The following is a 19,583-nucleotide window of genomic DNA, read 5'->3' as shown; positions in this document are numbered from 1 at the left end:
CTTATTTAGATTTACGGTCAATTTTTCCTTCCCTTCATATTATCCCTTCATATCCCTCCATATTGAGGATCCCTTCACGGGATCCTCAATATCTCTGTAGGGTGTGGACTCCCCCCCCTGGAGGGACGGAGTCCTCTTTATCTCAAGTCCTCCCCCTGGCATTAGAAACTACGCTGCTATCCGGTATGAAAAGCCCAAATTAGAATTCATTGCGCTTAGAAGTGAAGCGAGTTGGCATCATCACGCCACACCGATAGACCATGAAGCCACCCACGTAACAGCGGCCGTGGTCGAAACTCGAACCCGGGCTTACCACGTGCGAGACCAGTATGCCAAACATCCATTCACTAGAGACACGAGCCCGGCGGCCGAAAATTTGTGATCAGAATGGACTGGTTCAGAGCGAGTTGATGGATTTCGTGATTGTTTGGTGCTTATCACACATAGAGCCGACTTTTCGCACGGGATTCTGCATATTTGCACTTGCTTTCCTCTAAGGCCGGCCATCCGCGTATGCTTGACATGCACAACCATCTGATTTTTTTTGGGGGGGGGGGGGTATATAAGCCCGGTGCGTAGCCTCCCTCCATGTTGGGGGGTGTATAAGCCTGGTGCGTAACCGCCCTCCGTTTTGGAGGGTGTATACGCTCAGCCGTCCATGTATAGTGGTTTGATCGGGCAGCACTGTACCGCGTGACGGCACTCGTCAGCTTAGACGGCCAATTCGGCTTCGTATCCATTTATCTGGTAGTATCTAAGCCTCTAGCTTAATATTTATCAGAAACTGACAAGGATCAATAACCCTTGAGCGTCAAAAACGCTAGATGTCCGAAACTTTGGATGCTGCGAGATGGGATGTTGTGATTATTCTCTGTCCATGGACATCGAACGACTTTTGGTTTATTTTTGTTGTAAACTCCAAATGTTTCAATACTCAATACGCATCCGTTTCTGGGGCGCCGATAATGTAGTGATTAACGCGTAGCGTTAACCATTGCGCGCCTGGGAAGGGGGAGGTACGGGGTTCGATTTCCTGCGGTACCCGCCCTTCCCGCGAGGACAAGCAGACACCATATACTCCCAGCAGCTAAGTGCATCGAAAAGCCCCAATGACGACGACGCGTCGGCTCCGAGTGGGGAATTCTGCATCGCACACGGCACGCCCTACGCCGCGGCCGTGCCATTCCGGCTCCGCTTCGTCCGTCCAGCCTTCCCACAGCTGGGGAACCAACTCGCAGCGCTGGCACTCACAGCGCATGTTCCGCGTCCCCCCATCCCCTTAGTATCGCAGCCACGCCTTCCCACTAAGAGGATCAGGCGCCACGCTAAAGCAGGCACCATTCGCTGATGGCCGTAGACTTGGTAAGTTTGTACTTCCGACAAACAACGGCCGCCATGCGGTGTTTATTGAGTACTCGAAAACCACACATTTCTTGACTCCTTCACAGCGTACAGAAACACAAGAACACAAATTCGCGTTCGAGCCAAGAGGAGGTTCAGCAGTAACTGGCGTGCCTATGGCATGGCACCTCCAGCCACCACACCGTCACCCGAATCGACACAATTTTAGCGTCTCACTTTTTCAGGATAATCGATCTTGCATCTTGGCAGCGCCAGCTGTTCTCACTCTTACCCTGGTGGCCGTGTTCTGAACAAATTAACGTTAGCATACCGGCTGCCGAGGTCCGGGGCATTTCGCGAACTAGAAATGCATTGCACAAAATCGTGATTTTGCATTCAAAATGCATTGCTTATAATTCGTTTATAAAATTGCTGTTTCTTCCAGAGCCTGCCAACCTGTAGATTCATCCCGCCCGTGGTGCAGGGTACCGGCACGAGCCCAAAACACTGTACAAAATGGATTCATTGGTGCCCTCTGCAACCCACACTTCCGAACAGCCTCTATCCTATCTAAACAGCGTATTTGGTCGGTACACAGCTGGTCGACAAAATTGCGACGCATATGACGAGACCACGAGCGGAACATGCCTCACTCAACGCTGGTCTGAACAGCAGAATGCACACATGATTGCACACAAGTGCCTGATTTTCCGTTTTCATGTATGCAGGTTACTTGTTTGCATCGCAAGGTACATTACATATCTCGCACATGACACTGCCCGAAACAAAGGCCAAGAAGTTGGTCAATGTTCAAAACAGACGGCTGCAGCAACGATAATTAATACCAGGAGAGACCATTCATGCTGGACGAAAGATACGACGGCAAGTGCTCTGGAGGAAGAAAGGCGGGACCGTTTCAACGTTCGCGGATGCCACAAACAAGTTAGTACCCACTTCAGGGATGACGGCGATACGCATGCGCCGGTCGAAGGGGTCATGGTCTCAGGCTGGCCTGCGGACGAGTAGGTGTGGGAACGCAGCCAAACGTTCGCCCGTTCAAGGTGACGTCCCAGTGGGTGAGACGATCACGCGCAACCCACCGGAGTGTGACACTCGCATCCCATCCAACAGTCCCATAACCGTCTCCTGCTCGCTCGCAGAACCCAGCTGGGATCAGGATAACTCGCATGAACGAAAAACAAACGTCGTCGGGTGCTCCCACAGATTCCCAAGTACGTCAACAGTGATGAAAGAACATATAGAAGAAAACTAAGGTCTTAGCCTGTCGGCATCCAACCCGAGCCTCCATCACGACTCCACAGCACGGACCACAGGCCTCTCCACGCAGCACGCGTGCGCCGCCTCGCCGTTCCCCACAGGGCTGCAGCGCCGCGTCGGGCGCGGTCACTCGAGCTCCGACGGCAGACTCATCATGTGGTCGATGTACTTGAGCAGACCTCCCAGGCGGGCGCCCACCGTCTCCTGGTCGAACGCGGAGCAGTTGGTGACGATGCTGTGGAACGACTCGTCCAAGCGGCCGTCGCCCTTCAGCGTCCTCACATATGTCTCGCACCTGCCGGCGGTACCAGGGGCGCTCTGTCAGCCGCGGGAGCCAGACTTCCCGCACACACTCCAGCCGCGGGAGCCAGACGTACCGCACACACTCCGGCCGCGGGAGCCAGACGTACCGCACACACTCCAGCCGCGGGAGCCAGACGTACCGCACACATTCCAGTCGCGGGAGCCAAACGTACCCGCACACACTCCTGCCGCGGGAGCCAGACGTACTGCCCACACTCCAGTCGCGGCCCCAGCCAGACGTACCGCACACATTCCAGTCGCGGGAGCCAGATGTACCCGCACACACCCCTGCCGCAGGAGCCAGACGTACCGCACACATTCCAGTCGCGGGAGCCAGACGTACCGCACACACACCAGCCATGAGAGCCAGACGTACCGCACACACTCCAGCCGTGAGAGCCGGACGTACCGCACACACTCCAGCCGTGAGAGCCAGATGTACCTCACACACTCTAACCGCGGGAGCCAGACGTACCCACACACGCTTCAGCTGCGGGAGCCAGATGTAACCACAGACACTCCAGCCGCAGGAGGCAAACGCGCCTCACACACTTCCAGTCGCAGAGCCCTACGTACCCACCCACACTCAAGCCAGACCCTGGGCTGACGTTCCGTGAAGCTTTCATGCATCGTGTGCGGCAAGATCACAAGTGCCTTTGTTGATGGCACCTTTATGAAATAACCCACGTGGATCCAACCACAAATCAGACCAACTTTTTGCGATTAGAATGAGAGGTACAAATGCTGTGATAGTGCCATCTTGTGTAGCTCCATTGCAGGTCCAGCGCCCCAGCAGATCTGGCGAGCAGTGCGGCAGTCCGGACTGGACGGAACGGTGGCGTCCCCTGCGCACTCACGTGACCCTAGCCTCGGCCGGGTTGTGGCGCGCCGTCAGGATAAGCTGGTCGATCCAGTTGTTGACCATGTGCAGCGCCACCTCCTGGTCCGGCTCGCGACCCACGTCGATGTTGATGTCGACGTTCAGGCACTGTGCCACCAAGCTCTCGCAGGTGGCGTTGGCCGTCTCCCGGTCCCCTGCAGCAGAGAGGGGACCCCACTCACCGGTCTGGGAGAGTCGTGGTCGTCTAGCGAGCGCGACGCGTGGAACCGCCACGCACCCACAGAGACATATAATATACAGAGCACAGCATACATGTGCAGACTGGAAAGGCAGCATGCCATGTCAGCCATGTCAGAGATCAAGAGTCAAACTTCAGGTGTTTGGCTACTTCATCCCGTATATAGCCTTGAACTGCAGTGCAAACTTGCACAAGTCCAACTAGCAGTGAGATACAAAAGGTCAGTGTGCTTGGCTCACTTCACAAAGTTTCAGGTCTAACCCACCATCAGACATCTACACACTTTGAGAAGCATCCACCACTGTGACACCAATACATTGCCAGCTATGGGCCTATGCCACTGGGCATCTCCTGGGTGCAAACCAAACATTTCCTGTCCAAGCTTCAGGCTGCTGCCCATTCCCCAACATCTAGCATACAACACAGCTCCCCATCCATCCATAAGCAACAGCCTGGTCCTCATCAGTCAACAGCCACTCACTGGGGCTAAGGCTCTGCAGGCTCTCCTCATTCTGCAGGATGAGCAGCGTTTCTAGCAGCGCATCACGCTCCTGCTGCACACGCCGGGCATCACGCATCAGTGCCTCCACCTGGCGCTCCACCAACTGCAGGGTGCGCTTGACAGGGCAGCCAACAGAGGTCACTGCATCACCACTCCCTGCAGGGCACTCCTCGGTCTCCATGGGATCCGCTGGCCTCTGTTGGACAGGGCAGAGCTCAGTGGACAGAGGGAAGCTGGGTGAGGCAGGCAAGCATGCTATGACTACCACACATCTGCTGCTCTCTGCCTAGTGACCAGACACTCAAGAGATTGACTCCCTTTAGCTGGAAGAGGCAGGAGCTATGAACAGCTAGGCTAAACCACTCACCCAATCATGACCTACCAGGTTCTCTTTCCTTATTCAGAAATATTTTTAGGCTTGTGGTCTTGAAACACTTTGAGGGCCTTATTTTAATGCTGACCATGTTAGCATGGCTGAGGCATGACAGCAACCACTTTGACACCCCATTCACTGAATGCAGAACCACTATTTCAAGAAATTGTGATGTTGCAACAGAAATTTCAGGCAAATTCCATCTCAAATATTTTTTCACCTAAAAATTGATTGAACATTCAGCATTAACAACTGTCCTGGTCTGAGTGCAGTATAAGCAGGCATGAAGCCCAGTGCACCATGTCACCAGCCAGTGGGTGAATTTCCTGCAGACTGGGCCCCAGTCAATCCAGAACCCATCCCCTTGGCTATGGTACGGTCGGATAGCGAGCAAATGGTTTTATGGATCCCATCACACAGGGTCAGCCACGGACAACCACGAACAAGCTATCATAGCATACAGATACACGGAAACGTGATTAACCAGCCACCCAGAAACTCCTTCAGACAGCACACGCACTTACCTGGGGTCCACAAACGCACTGCAATTGCACGTTACTGTCGCGAAGGTCACGACTGTTGGGGACAGGCAGCTGCCTTCCCTTCCGCTTCTCCGAAGTCCAAACGCCGATCGTTAATCGACCAGACGCCCTCCGCCCACACCGCCCCTCCCGGCGGCTAGCCCACCCCAAACAACTGTGATAGCTGGGTGGTGGAGGCAATCACTCCAACTCCATACCGGAATACTCTGGAGCTGTGACGTCACGTTATACCCCGAGCAGCCCCGAAACATCGAGATGCACGTAATTGGCTCGCTGGCCTGCAATCATAATGCATCTTCCATTCGATTAGAAATATGACTCTACACAGCCATCGGCTTAATTTAGCTAGCGGTAATTAATCCTAGAAAGGTGAGCTGCACTTTTTGAGGATTGTCTCACACGCTCCCAGCTGAAAAACACTCTCTCGTCGACCATTTGTGAGCTCTTCTGGCTACACCCTTGCTCTCATTGGCTGAATTGGGCAACTGATGTCCTTACTCACGGTTTTGTACAGCCAATCACTTTGCTCAAGGTCGTTTGTCTTGTTTTGTTTTCACTCAAGGTTTTGCGCATCGTGTCGCCTATGAGGCCATAAGCTCAAGTTGCGTCAACCCGGAGTGGGGCTATCTGAGTTGCTCCCATTCGCGGGTATTCGTGCCACTTTGTAAGCTGATAGGCGTTTTGGGAGAGTGAAGTGCGCACTGACACTTGAATTTGGGCCTATCTCAGGGCCCCAACTGGGCGATATTCCCGCTTTACACTGTGTCGTGCTGTTGCGGACCTCCTACCATACCACGCGTGCTGCGCATGAGCCTCTAATAGTCAGCCACTGCGTAAAGTCGATTCGGGCCCTTTCACTAGGATTTGGATTCCTGTGTTTTCTCTTAATGGTCAAGTGCACTGTGAAACTGTAAGTGGCAATACAGAACATTTGTGCCTCGTGCTTGGTTGGAATGATTCACCAGATGACTCAAACTTAGACTAAAAAACATGTGTCTGCACATGTCCGGCAGTACCGCGACATTACGGCAATAGTACCAGCACCTGTGTATTGTAGTTCTGAGCTCTTGAGTGCTGTATACAGCTTCCACCATTTTTATCATACAGAGCTATTTTTTCAAAGAATTATGATTTTGCAAGGACAAATCTGCAGTCTGCAAACCATGGCAAACATGCTAGGATGTTTGAAAGAGGTAGAGAATGCTGCTCCAATAGCAAACTAGACTGCTCCATTGAGGAACATGTTGTTGAGATTTTTTACCCCTTTTAACATGATTTACCATTATATTTGATCATTTTCTGTAATATTCAGTTTGGTAGATCAGAACAAATTTTATTGATTCTGTAGTCTCATTAAACAATTTCTATCACACAATGTTAGTTGGTTGCACCAAGTTGGAAGTTGTGACCTACCTGTACACCAATATCTCATCAAAATGTGCTGTGGTTTATGGGCTGGGTGATTTCAGGGAAGCATGCTCTGTAAATATTTTCTTGGATTTTGTAAAAATATGGCATTATTTGTCATGGCCTGATTTTGGCACATGAGAACATGAGGTTCTGCACACTGATGCTGCAAAGACATTCAGTGTAGTGAATGGGTCTTTACATCCTAGCCCCAACTGACACTGACAAGTCAAAGGTTCCTGAATAGAGGAATAAGGGGCTTATAGTAGTTAGAAGGGGTCTGAATAGGGACTCATCCAGCTTAAGGAAGAGAGACACTCTAGCTAGTAAGTAGGGGAGTAACCTTTTGGTGTATGAGTAGGGGATGGATAGATACATTCCTCAAACACAGCACAGCATTTGGCATCAGATTGAAATAATATGAACCTGGCATTTCCTGCATCCCAGTCATGCTACTCTGTTTCCACAGTTTCTGCACTCAGATGCCCTAGGTCTGAGTGCATTGAGTTTGACACCACAAATTTCAGTGCATACAGACCTCATGTGTCATGGAATTATAATGTTTGATGCTAATTTCAGGTGAAAATAGTCCAAAATACCCTATTTTTTGATATCTGGAAATCATGGAATAAGATTTTATTAATCCTGAGTTGTATGTAGCATATAGGATGAATATTTGCAGACTGTCTCATGGCCAGGGAACACAATATGAACTTGCTGGGAGCAGCAGCCTTTGGCATGCTTTGTCTCGAGAGGTTTCCGGCCCATGCTGTTACAAGGTAGTGCCCTCTTCTTTCCTGACCACATGGTTGAGGTACCCAAAATACCTGTCAGATTAATATCTTTCGAGGCTGCACGGCCTTTATTTTTCTCAGGCTGGTGATATATGACACTGTCTGGTGATTTTATGTAATTGGGCACCATTGGTTCCCCTAGTCAATGTGCTGCATACATCTTGATAGCTCCATGACCTGAGGATCTCACAGTGACAGCAGTGTATGCTACTTCCCATACAGGTATGCATCATGACTGATTGGTGGTACTGTAGGTAACAGACCTTGAAGAATAGCTTGGAAGTCCAAAATTAAAGTAAGGCACTGCTTCAGAGGCTTCAATGCCGCTGTTACCACTATGACAAGGGCAATGTACATACCATAGTAATAAACAATGCTACAGAAATGGTATAGCTAATGAGTGGTGACTCCTGTGGTGTTTCAAATTTGAATGCACGTCAGAACAGCACATCTTTCTCTTTCTCCCAGCAAAAGTTTGATTGCAAGCATTTTTCTTGTTTTTTAAAATACCTTAGCATACCAACAGGAAAATACAATTTATTTCCATTTTGCCCATCCACTAGCATATCAAAATAAAATCACAGAATGCCTGTCTACAGGTTATCTGTTTCACTGCTGTTGAGTGGCGTGCTGATGAAAACATGATGAATGCTACAAAAGCCTATTTTGACTTGCAAGGATAATTCCTCAGCATTGCTGATGATGTACATTAAATAAGAAGGATACCAGATTAGTATCAAGAAAATGTTCTAGCACAAGTGTTCTAACATTCTTTTCTTTTTTACCTGATAGAACACTTTTTTTCTTTGCTATGAAGTTTAAATGGGACAGCCTCATGCTTCTAGTAATTTAGCTCCTGGCTAAAGGCTAGCCAAATCAGATGTTAAACCACCATATGTTGTATTTGGCAGAGCAAGGCACAACAGTTACCTTTGTATTGTATTAATGTCAGATGCTCTCTCCATAACAAAATAATCAGACAGCTTGTTATATAGCTCTGTTGTTTGTTGGACAAATTAAAATGCATGTAGCTTTAAAGCATTAAGCATGAAAGTCCAACTATATGTAAACTCAGTCTTAGATGAGCTTGCTTGATTGTGTTGTACTCAGTTTCCACAATGGCTCAAGCCTATTTGATTGTGTTCAATAAGTGTTCAATAAGTTTTAGAGCTTGCAAGGTTCCAAACTATGGTGTGTTTTTTGGAGAATATATTTGTTCACTGCCATGTTTGTATATGCCTGAGGTGTCCAGAATGTGCTAATCATGTGATGCAAGTTTGTAAATGTATTTTGATCTCTTGCCATGCTCTCTCTTTCTGTCTCCCCTTTTTACATTTATGCATCTTTTCATCTGCAGGTGGACATAATTTATCAGCTCTTAGGGTTCATCATTTGTGAGCCCCATGCTGTACATGGAGAGTTCTGCACCTCCATCCTTCTTTGCAGCCAAATGGATTGTCATCATCATTTCAATATTGGTAAGACACTGTGGGTATGCGCTGAATGTTATTTTGTGTTGTAGGCTCTTTGTTAGCTATTTTGACTGTCCGAAAACATAGCATCAATGGCTTCCTGATGAAAATCAATTATGCCACTAGTGTGTGATGTTTCAAGCAAAAGACTTTTATGACAGGTGTCTAAGAAAAGTGATTGTCATGTTAAGATTAATGATATCTGAGCTTTGGGTCATCCTAATCCATGACTGGAAATTATAATCTTTGTTATTTATCAGAGTTGACTGCGGTATTTGATAAGGCCATTTCTTAGGCAGTTTTTCATTTATTCTTCAGTAAGTTAATCCAATGAACTATTATCTCAGCAGCATCACAAACAGGGCCCCTTCTCAGCATAGCTGTTAAGTGGATCTAAATGCAAATTGAAGTAAATTTTGTTTGGCCTGTTAGCTAAATTGTATTTGTATTGTGTATGTATATTTGTGTCATTCGCATTTGATTCATCATCTCCATGGTAGTGTGAACTCCATCCTGATGGTGTGCCTGTGTCTGTGGGTAGTGCTGACTAAATGCTGTCTGTTCTGTGGGCCACACTGTATGCCATGCCCTTCATAATCTCCATGGTAGTGTGAACTCCATCCTGGTGGTGTGCCTGTGTCTGTGGGTAATACTGAATAAATGCTGTCTGTCCTGTGGGCCACACTGTATGCCATTCCCTTCATAATCTCCATGGTAGTGTGAACTCCATCTTGATGGTGTGCCCGTGGCTGTGGGTAATACTGAATACATGCTGTCTGTCCTGTGGGCCACACTGTGTACTGTTCCCAAGTAACATGATTGTGTTTCTCCTCTTGCAATGACCTGGCAGGCTCACCATTTGTGACTTAGCTTCTGAAATGGAAAAGTGTTATACTGTGTCCTGTGCCACCCCTCCCCCAACATTTGCCATTGCAGGGCAGTGTTCTGGGCGCACATGATAGGTTCGACGTTTTTTTTGGGGGGGGAGGGGGCGGAGGAGGCATACCAGCCACCTCCAGGGACATCACCAATGCATGGAGCTGGCCAAATGTTATCTTCTAGCCGGGCTGCTCTTGTGAGCAATTATCATGTATCCACCACCAGGGAGTGGGCAAGTGCGGGTGGCGGCCGAAGGGTGGCATGGCTGAGATGCCACAGTCAGTGTTTACTTTTCACAGCTGTGTGGTGTTGACTGTACACTTTCATGTTGTGAAAACCATAGCATTGAGGCTGAGCAAACTGCAGGGGGACAGTTGATGATGCCATCAATCATTCCAGCACTGTAAAGATGGTGATGTTGATGACAATGAGGTGGTTTTTGCCATGGCCATATGCTGGCCACACCCGCTGTACCCTCCCAGTAGATGTTGCCTATATGCTGAGTATACTCACCCTAGTGGTCTTTGCTGAACTCTGACTGTACCCTCACAGATGGTGTCATCCGCACCCCGCCCGTGTGGGGCAGGTGGTGTCTTCCGTATCCCGGCTGTACGTGCTGCCCCGTCCCCCTCCGCCTCGGGAGATGTCAGCGGCAGCCAGTCCGTGTTGGGCAGATGGTGTCGGCTGTCTCCTGGCTGTACGTGCTGCCCCGCCCCCCTCCGCCTCGGGAGATGTCAGCGGCAGCCGGTCCGTGTTGGGCAGATGGTGTCGGCCGTCTCCTGGCTGTACGTGCTGCCCCGTCCCCCTCCGCCTCGGGTGATGTCAGCGGCAGCCGGTCCGTGTTGGGCAGATGGTGTCGGCCGTCTCCTGGCTGTACGTGCTGCCCCGTCCCCCTCCGCCTCGGGAGATGTCAGCGGCAGCCGGTCCGTGTTGGGCAGATGGTGTCGGCCGTCTCCTGGCTGTACGTGCTGTACTACCAGCACAGTAGGCGACGCAGCTGGCTGGTCAGCGGGCTGGTGGCCGCCAGCCTCTCCGTCACGCTGCTGGTGCTCGTCATCATCCCCGTGGACGTGTACGCCATCAGCAGCCTCAAGACCAAGGAGGGCCAGTTTGAGCCTTGGGCGAGCACGAACGCCTCCCGCGCGCGCGTCGAGGACACCATCATGAACGGCTACTACGGTAGGTAGGGCGGCTATACGTGCAAGGCCCAGCGGCGACGCTTGAACGTCGGTCGGCCCACGGAGAGCTCGGGTCTCGGGTCGTGTCGCTGCCTGAACGCCGGTGGGCCCGGCGGAGCCTGCGGCCGGCCCGCGGTGAGCTCGTGTCTCGGGTCGTGCAACTGCCTGAACGTAATGTGACCGTTTTATGTGAGACACGTGCTGGCTTTGATTTGCGTTGCTCGGATGGCTGCCGATTTGCCGCGCTAAGCGAGCTGTTCTCGTTGTGTGTGATATCCACGTGCCACGGGCGTGTGATTGCTGTGCCAATAAGCGGCCTGTTTCTCTTTGCCGGGGGTGACTCCTGCCGATGTAACGGCATTTTGCTAGCTGGTTAGAGTGAGTGGTGTAATTGTGTTTTGAGACGGCGGGAGGCTTGGTCCATCTGGGTGACGTCTTCGGTTGTGTGTGAGAGAACAGATCAATGTTTCTGAAAGATGGTGGAGCATTAGAGCGTGGTCAGAAACATCAGTAATGGATGAATGTATGAGGGTGACATATCTTCTGCCGTCAATAATGTTGGATCGTGATGAACATAAGTTGCATTGGGTGCGACTGCATGCTTATGTGACGCCAAGTGTTCGCTAGGTACTATTAGTCGAGTTACGTGAAACCGTTGATGATTTCAAGGCCATTTGCCTGCAGCTTAGGTGAAGTAGAAGCTGTTTAATGCCTTCTTGCTTCCAGTGCTCTACTCTTTGGTATTCTTCGTGGTGTTCTTCCTGATGCCCTTCGCGTACTTCTTCTATCGGGAGCCGAGTGATCAGGAGACGTGAGTAACGATAAAAAGTAGGACCTGTGGAAGTGTCCTACTTCCTTTGTCATAAAAGTGCTCGCCCATCGTAAAACAGTTTTAACTGCTGTGGACATGAACTGTGCAACTTGCACGCTATTGGTGTTGACTTTACTTTCGATTCATGCTCTGCAAATATTTTGGTGTGGACCCCTTCACTCACTCGAGGGGCATCTAGGCTTCCCGCTAGCATGTGGCCAGACATGCTTGAGGAAGGATGTTGCAGAGTTATGACCCAGATAACCAGTGTCCAAACACGCGCAAGTTCAAGGGAGTGAAGTTGATGCGCAAGCAACACGATAGTTCCGTGGTACCTCGTAAGCAAGCTTGTACTTTTGAAACGCTGCTGATATGTCGTGAGGACTCAACCGTGACAGGCCGTTTGAAATCTATCGACACGGGGAGCAGGCATTCAGCTAGAATTCTCAGCAACAAAAAGGACGTATCAATGTTCGTTGATTTCCCGGTTGGTAACCGTGCAAGCGTGTAAGGGATACCAGTTGTTGGCCTCGGCGATAGCGCGCGCGGATGCCCGGCGCCTGGCGGACCCGCTAATGGGAGCCCCGCTATCGCTCGGCAGCGGCGCGCCGGAACCGACGGCCAAGCAGCGCGCTCGCACTGCCGTCAAGTACTCGCTGGCGTTCGTGCTGATGTTCACGCTGCTGGTGGGCCTGGGCCTGCTGGTGCCGTTTGCGCCGCCGCCGCCCACCAACTCCACCGAGTGGCAAAAGTTCCGCTTCATGGTGCACGAGCTGGAGACGGAGGGTAGGTGGCTTGGCTGGACATGGAGAGTTGTCTGAGGGACTGGGGTCAGCTCGCCCCAACGGTGTGTCACCGCCCTGACCGCTCAGCACGTAGCTAAGGGCAATGCTAAGCGCATTGCAAAATGTGTTACCTGAGGCGCCAGTCGGAGGCCTCCAAGGGAAGGCTTCCTCACAAACGGGTTGTGCAGTGCGTATTCTACACATTGCATCGCGTCACATGCGTCGTTTGGTGCTGCATATCGGCGTAAGTGGCGTAGCTTTTTGGAAAAAAACTTTGGAGCAGACCGCACGAATGAGCCTTATTGTCGTGGCGCCTCGTTCTAACTGTGAGTTGAGCACGTCTGGTCGACTGCGTCGCCGCCGCCTCGCTGTGTGCGTGTCTGATGCCGGCCGGCCCGGCAGCCGGCGAGGATGTGGTCTCGATTCTGCTCTACTCGCTGAGCCTGGTGGGCATGTGCGCCATGATCGGCTACACGGGCCTGGGCCTGTCGCTGTGGCCGATCGGCCTGCTGCGTGGCCGCGAGAGCGCCCAGGAGCAGCGCGAGGATGTGCGCCAGGAGCGCCGCCGCCTCCAGCTGCAGATCAACTCGCTGCGAGACCAGGTGAGCCGCTCCGATCACGTGGTCCTGCGGCGGCCACCGGCCCGGCCGTGTGACATGGTGAGCCATCCCGGTCACATGGCCCTGCGGCGGTCGCCGGCCGGGTCGCCCGCGGTCTGTTAATTGGACCAATGCCGAACTTGCGGTGAGTCTGGCCGTCCGTCGGTGACGATTGAGACGTGTAAGGATGTGTGCTGTACGATTAGAGAGTTGATCTGTCTTATGTTGTATCGCGGGTGTGACGACTCGCGAAGCACACCAGCATATGCTTGCCATCTTCATGTTCGATAGCTGTAGGCGATCCTTATAGTCGGCGACCAGTGGAAAGTCTTGCTATGTTGAGTACTTCCCTGGCACTGGCTTGCCATCTGCATGTTCGATGGCTGTAGGCGATCCTTATGGTTGGCGACCAGTGGAAAGTCTTGCTATGTTGAGTATTTCCCTGGCACTGGCTTGCCATCTGCATGTTCGATAGCTGTAGGCGATCCTTATGGTCGGCGACCAGTGGAAAGTCTTGCTATGTTGAGTACTTCCCTGGCACTGGCTTGCCATCTGCATGTTCGATAGCTGTAGGCGATCCTTATGGTCGGCGACCAGTGGAAAGTCTTGCTATGTTGAGTACTTTCCTGGCACTGGCTTGCCATCTTCATGTTCGATAGCTGTAGGCGATCCTGATGGTTGGCGACCAGTGGAAAGTCTCGCTATGTTGAGTACTTTCCTGGCACTGGCTTGCCATCTGCATGTTCGATAGCTGTAGGCGATCCTTATGGTCGGCGACCAGTGGAAAGTCTTGCTATGTTGAGTACTTCCCTGGCACTGTACTCGATCCACGTGATCACGTCTTAGGCTCTCCTCGTGAACTTTGGCCTGACGTCCGTTGCCACTTATCAGCTATCTTAGACCGAACCAGTGTCGTCCACCCCCTGTGTTACCCCTTTCTGTGGTCACTGCAGTCCCGTTCGGTCCTCTGTGTACTGTAGTTATGGACGTCAGCCTTCTCGTCGCTCCTGTGTGCGTGTGACTGGCACCGTTTCCCTGTCTGCCCCACCTTCTGGGTTCGCCGTTGCCAGCGTGAGCCCAGTGCCATCTGTCCGCCGGCAGGCCAACTACTCGACGTTCCCGTCGTGGCAGGCCGACCGTCTGGCCGGCCTCGAGCGCGAGGAGGCGGCGCTCGGCAGACGTGAGCTCGAACTGAATGAGGCCGTCGCCGCCTGGCTGCACAGGTGGGCACGGCTGGCCGGCGGCCGATAGGCGAGCGGGCGCCGCTGGGCGATGGGCGAGTGGGCGAGTGGGCGAGTGGGCGAATGTTTCGGAGGTAGAGTGTGGGCTCGCCTCTCGTGCCGGCCGGCCGGGCGATGCTGGCAGGTCTTTGCTGACTCAGTGTAGTGTGTCTTCCTTTTTCCTGGAGAGGTGAGACCTGTTTTTGGCTGGTAAATCGAGCTCATGCTAGCTTCGAGTTGAAACTTGCTGTACGCACGAATGCTGGACATGCAAGAGATGGATCGTGCAGCTGGAATCCATGTCGTTTCCATCCAGTTCAATCTAATTATCCAATTCATCGCACTGCATGTCGTGAAGAGCTGGACTCCAGGGCTGGCCTCGGCTGACCATTGATTGTTCGGTCGTGTTCTGTGTGTCGCCGGAGGCGCCTCAGCGGACGTCGCTAGGTTCCACGACACGTGCTCCGTGCGTGGCCATGCCGCATCACCGCTGCACCCGCGTTACCGCGGACCTGACCGGTGTTGTGCGTACTGTCGTCAGGTGCAGCAACTTCCTCCGGCCGTTCGAGCTGGTGCTGGGTGTCACGGTGGCTTCTGTCGGCGCTGTGACCTTCACCGCGCTGCTGCTCAGCAAGTGAGATGGGTGGCGACGGCGTCGTGACTGAACGTGTTACGACATCGTGTCCTGTCGATCCACACTGGCCGAGTGCCGTTTGCAGTCACTCAAGTGGAATTATTGAGGTTGATGTCTAACACAATGCATGTGCAGCTGTTCTGTCGGACGGTCCGTCGGCAGCTGCATCTAAATCAAGCTCGCATCTTGTCACACGGGCGCCCACACCCAAACCCTGTGCGGTAGCCTGCCTGGTGCTGTTCTGAATCCGGACTCCGGCCCCAGGTCCCAGGTTTGCTGCGGTCCCGCGTCGGCCTGCGCGTCTCAAAGGGAGGGTCCAGGCTGACCACTTCCGTCCCCGGCTAACCGTCCCATCCCCCTTCTCTGCCGCAGCATCGACAAGGCTCTACACTCCCTGGGTATGAAGTCGGGCTACATCTTGCCGGAGCGACAGTTGCCCAACCCGATGGACTGGTTGCTGCAGCAGACGGACCGCGTGTACCCGCTCGACTACATCCTCTACTTGCTACTCATCTTCACGCTGTTCGGCGCCACCGTCAGCTGCATCCAGGACATCGGCGTGCGCGCCTTCGCCGTCAAGGTGCGCCGTCGTCTGTCTGCCCCGCAGCTGTGCCGCGCCTCCTCTGACGCGTGGAGCACGCGTCAGGGCTGCTGGTGATGTGCTCGGCGGTGCCCGCTCGCCTGACGCCCGCGTCCGATCGCAGCTGTGCCGCGCCTCCTCTGACGCGTGGAGCACGCGTCAGGGCTGCTGGTGATGTGCTCGGCGGCGCCCGCTCGCCTGACGCCCGCATCCGTTCGCAGCTGTACGCGGTGCGGCCCGGCCGGACCCGGCCGCACGGTCTCATCCTGCTGGTGCTCAGCCTGGTGTACGTCCTGCTGGCGCTGAACGTCATGCTGCTCTCCATCGCGCCCCACTACACCATGTACGGCGACCAGCACTACCGGCTGCTGATCCCGCAGCCCGACAACACCGACACAGTCGAGGTACGGGTCGGACGTCAGCTGGGGCGCCGAGGGACCCGCGCGGCTGGGGAGGCGTCAGCGCCGCCCAGGATACCGAGGGACCCACGCGACTGGGGAGGCGTCGGCGCCGGCCGGGGTGCCGAGGGGCCCGCGCGTCTGGGGAGGCGTCGGCGCCGGCCGGGGTACCGAGGGACCCACGCGTCTGGGGAGGCGTCGGCGCCGGCCGGGGTACCGAGGGACCCACGCGACTGGAGAGGCGTCGGCGCCGGCCGGGGTAGAGAGGGACCCACGCGACTGGGGAGGCGTCGGCGCCGGCCGGGGTACCGAGGGACCCGCGCGTCTGGGGAGGCGTCGGCGCCGGCCGGGGTACCGAGGGACCCGCGCGTCTGGGGAGGCGAAGACTCCGGCCGGGGCGCCGAGGGACGCGCACGGCTGGGGGGGGGGGGGGGGGGGGGGGGCAACGCCATCCGGGATACCGAGGCACCCGTGCTCCTGGGGAGGCGGCAACGCCAGCCGTTGGTGCGGGGCTTAGCACCATATAGGATGGTGCCAGCTAGGAGGTAGTTAATAAACCACATGTCTGAATATATGGCATTGCAACACGCTCAGCAGGCCAGATGTGGCCGTGGTGTGAGCTGCAAGGCATGTTGTGTTTTGTCTTGTTGACTGGACCATTTCTGTGCGACCGGGTTTTGCGACGCCTACGCGATCTGGACAGCGTCATCGGCCTAGAGGGCGCCGCTGGGCTGGCAGAGGGCGCTTCCGGGCCGACATGGAGCGCTTCCGGGCTGGCAGAGGACGCCTCCGAGCTGGCAGAGGGCGCCTCCGGGCCGGCAGGGGGCGCCTCCGGTCCTTCAGGGAGCACCTCAGGGTTGGTAGAGGGCGCCTTCGGACCGACAGGGCGCGCCTCCGGTCTTAAAGGGGGCGCCGCCGTGCCCGGCTGACGCGGTGCCACCGGCCGGCCTGCCGCCAGGTGCTGTCCTGCTCCACGCGGGCGCCGGCCGGCGAGTGTGTGCTCAGCCGAATGGCGCTGCTGCTGCTGCGCTTCTCTTACAAGGCCTGGATATTCGGTGCTGTCTTCTACTGGGCCACCTGGCTCTTCCTCGTGGTGAGCGCGGACGTGGCGGACGTGAAGGGCGGACGTCAGCCGTCAGGAAGCTGCTGCCTTGTGTTACCATGGGGTTGAATCGGACGGCGCGAACAACTACTTGCTTGGATAAGAAACACAAGTCGCTGTGTTTTATACTTTTCTGTACCGCGCAGAAGTTTCAATCAGTATGACTAGGGTGGCGCGTAACGTCTGTAAAGTATTGTCTGCTCAGCGCTCTCGGGCGATGACAGCAGGGCATCGACATCGGCCGACAGCCTGCGCAGACGAGTGAGTGACCATGCCGTGCCCCTGTCTGACCGGCCACCATCCCGTGCAGACGAGTGGCTGACCGTACCGTGCCCTGTCTGACCGGCCACCATCCCGTGCAGACGAGTGGGTGACCGTGCCGTGCCCCTGTCTGACCGGCCACCATCCCGTGCAGACGAGTGGGTGACCGTGCCGTGCCCCTGTCTGACCGGCCACCATCCCGTGCAGACGAGTGGGTGACCGTACCGTGCCCTGTCTGACCGGCCACCATCCCGTGCAGACGAGTGGGTGACCGTACCGTGCCCTGTCTGACCGGCCACCATCCCGTGCAGACGAGTGGGTGACCGTACCGTGCCCTGTCTGACCGGCCACCATCCCGTGCAGACGAGTGGGTGACCGTACCGTGCCCTGTCTGACCAGCCACTCCCCCGATCCGTGCGTGACGTCCCTGTCGGCCGGCAGTCGGTGGTGGTCGGCTTCTTCTTGGCGCTGTGCCGCCGCCGGCCTCAGGAGGGCGCCCCTGCCCTCTGAGGAGGACCGCCTGCTGGACGCCGTCCGACGCCTGAGCGGGCAGCCGGCGGTGGTCGGCTGCGGGGCCGCCAGAGCCCGGCCGGCGCGCGCCGCCCCCAGGCGGCCAAGGGCGGCCGGTGATGCACTGGACAGATGGCTGCCGGGCGGGCAGCAGAGGAAGGACGCGGCGTTCTAGTCGGCCCAGGCAGCAGGCCGGGTCCGCCGGCAGCGGGCAGGATCGGTCCGCCTCCCGGTCTGCCGCTTGTGCTGTGACCGGGCTACCCCATAGGCTGTAAGGTAGTGGTGCGGCTTGTGCATGTTGGCTAGCGTGATTGGCGGCTTGTTTTGGATGGAGAATGCCAGTTGTTCTCTCGTCTTCAGCGGTAGCATGTCGCACCCGGGGTATGTCTGTAAGATCTCGGATTAATGTTTAGTGTCTGGGTTTTCTTTTCTCCGAACGAAGGTATTGCAGTTCCTTCTCTGTATTCCCTCGCAAAAGAAACACAATTCCGCCGTTGGAAAGACATTCACAAAGCCTATCGTGAAGTGTGATGGTGCGCGTACATTTCATTTATCGTCTAGTTAATTCCGGCGTCGTCGCGCTTTCAGTTGACACTGCTGTATGCTGCGGTAATGAGTTTAGGTCAGACGGAACCCACGTCCCATTGTACTGAGAAGGCGCTGCGCACTTCTTAGGTCGCGAGTGTTACCTTTAATCACACCCTTCGGTGGCCTAAGACAAGGCAGGCAACAAGCCTTGAGCCTCCATTTAGGCTGTTCAGATTTTCTCGCATCCTGGGTGACCGAACTGCTCTGCGACGGGCATGGCGAGAAATTGTTCCCTGGATTTTGTACGAACCAAGTGATATGCCAAGGTTCACAGGACAGATTGCATGGAGTTGGCTGATGTGATCAAGGCATGAGGTGGGTGAGCGTCGGTTGCCCAAAGATGGGCAGTGACTGCCTGACCGCTAGCTTCACAATGTACCATGCATGAATGAGTGCTGTGTCAGCTCATGGGCAGTGCATCTGACCTGAGTTGCCACTCGACGAAACAGCGAAATGTATATTGTGAGAAGTAGGTCGATTATTTATTCGCATTGTAATTGAGCTGAGCGATTGTCGTGGGTATTGTGAAGGAAGCTTAGTTGTTCAGGGCTTGGTGTTTATTCAGGAGTTGCTTTTGAGTTATGTTAAACTAATATACTCGCTAATCGCTGGCACACTTCCCACGTTTCTATGATATGTATGTTTTGATTGGCCTCAAGATGTATTTGAAGAGGATTTCCTATTGCAGAGGCATCCTCCGCCAATGCGGGTTTCGGTAAAACACGGATGATAAGTGGCAAAGTGGTGAAGGCGTGCAGAACACGCAGAAAAAGTCGCGGAAGCGTTCTAAAATATATCGTCCCTTGCTCAAAGACGTAATGCCGATCATTTCCACAAAGTATGCGTTTAGGACGCCTCGTGTGACCTGGTATGAGCGAGGCGGTAGCAGAACTAACAGTTGTCTGCTTTTATGGTGCAGACGATGCTAGTGCTCGCCAGTGGTCCCA

General features: G+C 54.3%; 2 protein-coding genes across 6 annotated transcripts; one reads left to right on the top strand and one right to left on the bottom strand.

Annotated features, from left to right (window-relative positions):
• Positions 1–1,381: 1,381 nt before the first annotated feature.
• On the bottom strand, positions 1,382–5,511 carry LOC119098517 (uncharacterized). Its single transcript, XM_037221472.1, has 4 exons — positions 5,401–5,511; positions 4,483–4,699; positions 3,780–3,957; positions 1,382–2,914 (listed from the first exon to the last, which is right to left on the bottom strand). The coding sequence occupies exons 2-4, from the start codon at positions 4,682–4,684 to the stop codon at positions 2,746–2,748; spliced, it is 549 nt and encodes a 182-aa protein (XP_037077367.1). The 5' UTR covers positions 4,685–4,699; positions 5,401–5,511; the 3' UTR covers positions 1,382–2,745.
• A 381-nt stretch (positions 5,512–5,892) lies between these two features.
• Positions 5,893–19,252, top strand: LOC119098516 (putative lysosomal cobalamin transporter). Of its 5 annotated transcripts, none has more exons than XM_037221469.1 (12): positions 5,893–5,950; positions 8,977–9,097; positions 10,909–11,149; positions 11,875–11,959; positions 12,561–12,745; positions 13,147–13,346; positions 14,445–14,566; positions 15,105–15,197; positions 15,570–15,777; positions 15,999–16,181; positions 17,134–17,268; positions 17,980–19,252. In XM_037221469.1, exons 2-12 carry the CDS (start codon positions 9,023–9,025, stop codon positions 18,046–18,048), a joined length of 1,596 nt encoding a protein of 531 aa, XP_037077364.1. In that variant the 5' UTR covers positions 5,893–5,950; positions 8,977–9,022; the 3' UTR covers positions 18,049–19,252. The 5 variants fall into 5 exon arrangements, with proteins under 5 accessions (XP_037077364.1, XP_037077362.1, XP_037077363.1 ...); XM_037221467.1 differs by lacking the exon at positions 5,893–5,950 and adding an exon at positions 5,958–6,082; XM_037221468.1 differs by lacking the exon at positions 5,893–5,950 and adding an exon at positions 5,958–6,112.
• Positions 19,253–19,583: the final 331 nt, after the last annotated feature.

Source organism: Pollicipes pollicipes, unplaced genomic scaffold (genome assembly GCF_011947565.3).
Source record: "Pollicipes pollicipes isolate AB1234 unplaced genomic scaffold, Ppol_2.1 Scaffold_4740;HRSCAF=5597_pilon_pilon_pilon, whole genome shotgun sequence".
Lineage (NCBI taxonomy): Eukaryota > Metazoa > Arthropoda > Thecostraca > Pollicipedomorpha > Pollicipedidae > Pollicipes > Pollicipes pollicipes.
The sequence above is the reverse complement of the archived record's forward strand: the minus strand, read 5'-3'. Positions and strand labels throughout refer to the sequence as shown.

Coding starts and splice junctions, on each gene's coding strand:
- LOC119098517 (XM_037221472.1), bottom strand. CDS start 4,684: ATGGAGACCGAGGAGTGCCCTGCAGGGAGTGGTGATGCAGTGACCTCT. Junction 3,958..4,482: donor CCTGCAGAGCCTTAGCCCCA/GTGAGTGGCTGT, acceptor TCTCTGCTGCAG/GGGACCGGGAGACGGCCAAC. Junction 2,915..3,779: donor CCGGCCGAGGCTAGGGTCAC/GTGAGTGCGCAG, acceptor TACCGCCGGCAG/GTGCGAGACATATGTGAGGA.
- LOC119098516 (XM_037221469.1), top strand. CDS start 9,023: ATGCTGTACATGGAGAGTTCTGCACCTCCATCCTTCTTTGCAGCCAAA. Junction 11,960..12,560: donor GAGCCGAGTGATCAGGAGAC/GTGAGTAACGAT, acceptor ATCGCTCGGCAG/CGGCGCGCCGGAACCGACGG. Junction 15,198..15,569: donor ACCGCGCTGCTGCTCAGCAA/GTGAGATGGGTG, acceptor TCTCTGCCGCAG/CATCGACAAGGCTCTACACT.